The 7,500-nt window shown below is 43.1% G+C and overlaps 1 protein-coding gene across 4 annotated transcripts in view; it reads right to left on the reverse strand.

The window, feature by feature from the left end:
• Positions 1-559: 559 nt before the first annotated feature.
• The window catches only part of sh3d21 (SH3 domain containing 21), a 34,917-nt gene continuing 27,976 nt past the window's right edge, over positions 560-7,500 (reverse strand). For 2 of the 4 annotated variants that reach the window (XM_063199103.1, XM_063199102.1), the window contains exons 16-18: positions 5,891-6,195; positions 4,926-4,989; positions 561-2,695 (exon numbers count right to left, since the gene is read on the reverse strand). In XM_063199103.1, coding sequence (XP_063055173.1) covers positions 2,663-2,695; positions 4,926-4,989; positions 5,891-6,195 — 402 coding nt within the window. In that variant the 3' untranslated portion in view covers positions 561-2,662. Of the gene's footprint in view, positions 2,696-4,925; positions 4,990-5,890; positions 6,196-7,500 lie in introns of all 4 variants that reach the window. The other 2 variants (XM_063199106.1, XM_063199104.1) reach the window with 2 other exon arrangements.

Raw genomic sequence — 7,500 nt, forward strand, 5'->3', positions numbered from 1 at the left:
ACCTGATGTATTTGACCCGACACTTCACCTCAGCTGAATTTCGTACCGTTTGTAATTAATGAGAATCTCTCTCTCTTTCTCTCTCTCTCTCTCTCTCTCTCTCTCTCTCTCTCTCTCTCTCTCTCTCTCTCTCTCTCTCTCTCTCTCTCTCTCTCTCAGCTAACTGAAGGCCACCAGCCCCAATAACACATTCAGCATGTTTTTCCTAAATAGCCTCTCCAGTCCTCCTCGTGAATTCAGAAGCGAATGGATTCGAACCCAAATGAGCTGCAGCTGTTGCCCACATGTGTTCCCAATCCAGCAGGAGAGAGAGAGGGAGAGAGAGAGAGAGAGAGAGAGAGAGAGAGAGAGAGGGGGAGCGAGCGAGAGAACGAGAGAGGAGAGGGGGGGGGGAGAGAGAGAGGGGGAGAGCGGGAGAGAGAGAGAGAGAGAGAGACAGAGAGACAGAGAGAGAGAGAGGGAGAGAGAGAGAGAGAGATAGAGAGAGAGAGAGAGAGAGAGAGAGAGAGAGAGAGAGAGAGAGAGAGAGAGAGAGAGAGAGAGAGAGAGAGAGAGGAGCCTGAGCCAGAAACGTGTCACCAGCGCCCAGATAGAAACATGCCAAATATTTACATTTCTGCCATTACTGTTGTAGGGATGACATAACATGCGACATTTTTTTTTTCCCCAAACCAGTGTCGAGTGAATCATTGGTCAAAACACGACGCGGTCAATTTGGTGAGGGACATTTAAAAGCAAAGGCTGGAATGTTATTCTTAGTCTTTGCAATGTGTTCTATCATCAGCTGAGTTATGGATTGTGTTTTGGGAATGGTTTACTGTGTTGGCTGCTCCTGTGGGAAGCCGTTATCCCATAGATTAATTGGTTTATTGCCCTTACTTACGTAACTGCTCAAGTGAAATCACAAGTAAAATCATTTGCCAAGTGAAGATTTAAATGTTTGAATATATGGCTTAACCGTGGATTTCAGGGGGAATGTGTATGTTAACCAATAGTCTCAGTATACTTCTCAACACAGCATGTCCTCTACGCATTCTCTTTTTTGTGGTTCTTCAACACTTCACGTTGGTCCCTGGAAGCATGTCTCTATCTATCCATGGGGAGCCAGCACCCTCTGCTGCTCCAAAGCAGTACTGCACAGGACTTTCTGTGCAGGGAAACTTTGCTGTTTTGTCCACAGAGCCGGGGCAACACCGGGGCAAGAGGCAACAGGACAGGAGGACCAGGAAAGGACAGGAATTAGTTTGACTTGCACAGTATGTTTTCTGAGGGCAAGGCATCAAACCTAGCCTGATTATCATTGACTTTCAAATCTCTTCGAGACTTGGTCTGACCAAGAGCATAACAATTCACATTTCTCAAATGGCCTCCCTTGGTTTGCTAATGATTGTTTGTTTCCCAACATAGAGGGAGGAGTTCCCGTATTTGCGGGAACTCAGAAAGTGCTTGCATTGACTCTTGACCTGACTGGTAGCAACGCTGAAGCTGTTGCGTCACTAGGAGGGCACGGCCTGGCTACATCAAACCTGACTTATGTCATGACTGACTGGGGTAGCTAATACCCCATATATGGGCTTGCATGCCCATGGGGACCCAAGTTCAAGTCCGGCCTGGATAATTTCCCAACCCTAACCCTTCTCTCTTTCCTGCTCATTTCCTGTCTCTTCTCACAATTTCGTATCATAATAATAGCCAAAAAAACCCTACATTTAAAAAAAGGCTGAGAATAATGAGCAGAGCATACAGTGAATGCTGTCTTTGTTTCAGATGTTAATTCAGTCAGATGTTGAAATAGTCAACTAATAATTATCAGTGTATATTTCACAGTAATATTCAAATCAGCATGTTTCATAAAACAAAGCCAAACAAAAAACTCTTTTCTCAAATGTACAAATCCTCTTTAATACATTTCATACAGAACATTAACATAAACAAAAACAACCGAAGCAAAGAGAGACGTATTTAAACAACATAATCCTCCAGTATCAGATCGCATGACCTCAAGCCATGAACGGAAGGATCCGGGATTTAATAAAACAAAACAACAATCACGTCACCTGACCACCGTATTGCATCTGCGCCGTCAACTCTGCACTGAGCTTTCAGTCTTTTGTGAAAAGGTTATAAAAATATTTGATCTACCAGTCCTCATTAGAAGTGTATCCAGTGCAACAATAGACTCATTCACAGGAGAGACAATAGACCCCGAGATCGAAAAGTTTAACACATTCCCACCGAGCGCTTAGGGGGGAAAAAAATCAGCAGTAGACTTTACACAGCAAACCCCCTCCTAACATACTGTAACATGGACACGACCCCGTGTGCTGTTCCATGCCTACATTTGATCTGTATGGTGCAACACTGTTCCACTTGCAGTCTTTTGTGGAGTAAAGACCCTGGAACACCTGGTTGTGACAGAGTGTTTGTTTCTCAGGAGGAAAGTAGGGTTGGTGCATGTGTGTGTGCGTGTGCGTGTGCGTGTGTGTGTGTGTGTGTGTGTGTGTGTGTGTGTGTGTGTGTGTGTGTGTGTGTGTGTGTGTGTGTGTGTGTGTGTGTGTGTGTGTGTGTGCGTGTGCGTGTGCGTGTGCGTGTGTGTGTGTGCACATGTGTACTCTTGACTTCTGTCCAGTGTGTCTGAGTGTCCAGTTCCTCGCTGGCCCGGCTAGTGGCGACCCTTCAAAGCCTGTACCTCTTCCTGTAATCACAATAAAATTAGTGCATTAGTATTTTTAATAGCTAGTATTTAAATACAGTGTCACTTCACAAATGATTTCTGATCAATGTCATGACATAACACTGCATCATTTTTTATGGTGTCTATTTTGACTACACAAGATAATGTATATCCTCCACCCACTTTGACTACACAAGATAATGCATATCCTCCACCCTCTTGTGGTTCTGTCTAGCTTCAATGGGACAGGAATAATGCAGTCGAAAGGGAAGATTGACCGGACGGAACTTTACCAAGTGTCCTAAATGTGGGTGCCAATGACAAAGGACTCAACATGTCTCTGGACACTATGATGAAGATGTGGCAACATGTCGAACCAGTGTTTCATCCCAACTTGTCACTCTCTGACTACCTTTAACCAGACCTTTAACCAATCTTGCAGTCTAAGGTATGCCCCTTGAAGTCAAAATGTGACGTACACCTCAAAGGCACCTCCTTGTGGAAGCATAACTTCACTGACGGTTAGGGTTAGGGGAGGGTCTAGGTTGAGGCCACATAGTCAACATGCAATGTGACAGGTATGCCCTCAGAACGTCAAAAAATGCAGTCTGGTCAACTGTGTTCAGAAATTGACGAGTTAGGATGAGACTGTGTTGGTCGAACTGAGTGAGAGTTTTTAGCAAACTGGGTGAGAGCGGGGTTTTTTTGTTTTTTTTAAACTCCATTCATTCTGCCATGGAGTAAAACAAAACAAAAAGGATTTAAAGTGGTAAAGACCTCACACTTAAAAACGTTACAATGTCAAAGGTAATGTAATGCAGTTGTTTTGCAGTCTGAGCTGCTTCGGTGAACTGTTAAATAAAGCAATGCTATCTAGATTTTATTGAACAAGTTCAGTTTTAGTTTATGTATACACAATAGGCCTACATTTGACTCCAAGCTACAGACAGGTGGCCCTCTAGCCAAAGTTATTGTTCATCCTCCACCTACAGTAACCTCAGGCCATCCTGTGTCTGCACGTGGGATAAATAAAAATTCCAGATGCCTGGGCTAGTACTCGGGGAACACGTTTTCCATTGTCTCCCCCTCAAGCTCGCTCTAAGATGATCCCACCCACCCGGTTTAATGGTTTTAAAGACGCAATGAAGCCTTGGACTACTTTCACAGACAGGCGAGAATGAATGTGTTTCTGCTTTTTTTGGTAAATACTGTTGTTAATAATTAGAGGTGTTAAATAGCACACCATAAATGTGATATCTGAATCATTAACATTAACATCAGATAAGTGAAACTATGCACATGTTTATGACTTAATGAATTTGAGATTGATATGTCTGCCGAACAGAACAGTGACATCATTGTAATACAACATACAGAGACCACAACTCTTAGATGGCAATTTATCGTTAAAAATGTACAATAACATTCCCAACTGAAGTCTGCGGTCATAATACCTAAAGCACACATTGCTCTGGGGACAAATGATTACTGTATGTATGTACTGCTTACTCTGTATGGGATGTTCACCGTATGGAATGTTGATAGTGTGGGATGTTTACTGTACGGATGTTTATGATGTGAAATGTTCAAGGTATTATGGGATGTTTATGGTAGATGGAGTGCTCAGCATTGTGCCTCCCGTGTTGTCAGTGTTGCTCCACATAGTATAAAAATGCATTCAAATTCAACACTGCTTTAAAACATATGGGGTAACACTTTATTTTAATGGTTCACTATTAAAGCGGATCTACCACATTAGGTACAGTGTAATAGCCAGTGTAACAATATTTAATACCATGTAATGCCTTGCGGTAATACCATGTTACAACCCTAACCCTAACCCTAGATGTAAATACAAAATTGGTATATGGTGTTACACTGGTGGTACACTGGTGTTACATAGTTTTAAATATTGTTACACTGGTTATTACACTATACCTAATGTGATAGATCCACTGTAATAGTGAACCATTAACATAAAGTGTTACCACATAAGGTTTTGCAGGGGACAATTCAACCGTCAAAGAGTTGAATTTAACACTCCAACAGAATGGGAATAACAAAACTTTGCTGTCTTGTACTGTAGGCCTACTTGGCGCCTCTGTTCCTCAGTCTCCTGTTTCCACCTTCTACAATAACCCTCACTATGTTTGGTGAGCGAAAGTGCAATATATATATAGACAGTATTTTAATGTTAAAAAAACATATTTTTAATTTCTTTATTTCTTATGGAATAAGTGGAATAACTCACCTCTAGTTTTAGGCGTCTGTTCTTCTCCTCAGCTAGCTCGTCTCTCAGCTCTTTCAGGTCATGTCTTGAAGAAGAACATAGTGATACACACATCAACACAGCTGTGAGGTTTGATCAGTAGAAGCAAAAGCATTACAGGCAGATAACAATTACTGTTCTTTGCACAGTACACTGTACATTGCAATAGTTCAACCCAGGGGTGGGGAACATTTTTCATTGGAGGGGCCACTTCAAATTCATCCGAGGGCCGTAAAAGTCCTCCGAGGGCCGTACTATGAACACAAATCAGGATTTCCCCCTGCACTTTAGGCCTATATTGAAGGCAGCCACATTCAGAACAGACCCCACCTTCTCTAGGTGCCCTGAATATAATTTAATTGTATTGCAAATGTATTTTCTAAGATCCCATTACAAAATACAGGGCACGTCATATTTCATGTGAAGCTGCATAACCTTAAAATTACATCGGGGGGCTTATAAAACGGCCTCAAGGGCCGCAAACAGCCCTCGAGACATAGGTCCCCCACCCCTGGTTTAACCCTTTACTTTCATATCCACACAAGACTATTTTAAAAAGCATGCATTCATCAATCAGTGAAATTAGCAGAGATTTCATTTATGGGTTCAAAAAGCAAAGGAAGCCCTTAATATTTTCCTTCTAACACAGGTGAATTTACTTAGCTGATCAAGTGTGTTGCATCCTTAGATAATCTGAGTCAAATCAAAAGGGTATTGAAGTGGTTTAGTGACTAATCTAGCAAAAGTTAACCAAGAGCAAGTGCCAACCCTCCTAATATATCAATAATCTGGGATTTTTTTCTGTGAAAAGTACTGTAGGTTAGTCAACCTGAGTTAACCGAACATACACCACTTAGCTTGCTTGACTGAAATATGTTCCACATTCCATATGTTCTGAACACAGGACTGACACCAATGAGAGCTTTGTAGAGTCTGGCATCACTCACTCGTGACGGGTCCGGAGTAGGTCCAGGGTCATCCTGAGGTCACGCACGTCGGCCTGCAAGTCCTCCAGAGAAGGCAGGCCCTTATCCTGGCCTGGCAGGCTCTTCTCCTGGACCACTGGGCTCCTCTCGTGGGCTGCAGCTGCTGGCTTTAGGTCTGGAAGGCTCTTCTCCTGAGGGTGGAATGGCTTCAAGTCTGGCAGGACTTTTGGAAGCACCAGTGGGTGTGGGTGTGGGTGGGGAGGTGACACCGACCGCTTGGGTGGATGTTCCGTCTTTGCGGGCGATGGTAAACGGTTCTCTGTAACCTGAAGAATTTTAAGAAAAGTGGATATGTTATCGATGATCTATTTTTTCTCATTTGCATTACCAGGGCTAATGTTAAGAAGTGATGGGAAACCTCGATTCAGTAATCAGAATCCAGTATCACATATTCCAAACGGCCTGGTTTTACGGGTACCTGTTCAATCCAATCAGGTTGTGTATTGTATTGTATTGGGCAGGTAAAACCGGGTCGTTTGTATTGGGTAGGTAAAACCGGGTCGTTTGGAATATGTGGCTGTGGATTGCCCAGGTTGCCCATCATCACAGATGTTATGTAATATGAAAACAAGCAAGACACTTCGGAAACCGGCAAGACAAACCAGCAAGAGAAGAAGCTGAAGGAGGACACAGGACAGTCTGCAGACAGCAACCAATAGCAGGGCTGGACTGGCTGGACAAGGGGACTTTGGAAAGCTAATGATGAGGTTAAGGGGGAGTTTGTTCAAAAAATGTTGCGAACCAGTGATTTATATTAATGATGGACTGATGGTTTACCCATCTAAATAGTGGCTCAGTCTCAAAACGCTCTTTTCCACATACAACCTGCCGTGTTGTGTCGAGCTGAGTGGTGTTGTACAAACCAGCTTGGTTTTTGTTCCTATTACAAACCGTGTTACCATGAGTATGGTTGGACTTACGTTTTTGGCATTGTCACGTAGCATTACTTTATGTAGACTAGTTAACGAAGATAAGGCCAGCAGATATCTAATCTATCGGTTCTATGCTATACTGTAGTTTGAGTGACAACATACTGTATTTGGATACTACAATGTTGATTTTTGCCTTCAATTTTAATATCAAAGTAATAAAGTGTCAAAATAAATAGACGTCTGGTAGTTGATCAGGTAGACAGACACCATGATTGTTTTTTATTCATGGGTGAGGGAGGTGAGGGTGAGCTGACACACAGCATTCTGGGTAGTAGGCAGCTACCGTACACACTTAGCTCGGTTCAGCTGGCTGAAAAAAAAGAGGGCTGGTTTTCGAGCTGTGCTGTGCCGTGCCGCACCGTACATGTTAATCGAAACGCCATAAACGTGGCTGAGTCGTGCCTTGTCGCGCTATAGCAGGTAGAAAATGGGCAGTTGAGAAGGGCCGTAAACATCGGCCCCTGATGACTGCTGGCCCACCGAGAAAATGCCCTGTATGCCAGATTATCAGTCCAGCCCTGCCTACAAGCAAGCTTGACGTTGATGAAAGCTGGTCACCTTGCAAAGAATAGCTAGGAAGAATCCCTTCTCCCCATAACATCCGTAAACAAACAACATTCAATAAGCTTTATGCAAACA

The sequence above is a fragment of the Engraulis encrasicolus genome, chromosome 5 (genome assembly GCF_034702125.1).
Source record: "Engraulis encrasicolus isolate BLACKSEA-1 chromosome 5, IST_EnEncr_1.0, whole genome shotgun sequence".
In the NCBI taxonomy this organism is placed as follows: Eukaryota; Metazoa; Chordata; class Actinopteri; order Clupeiformes; family Engraulidae; genus Engraulis; species Engraulis encrasicolus.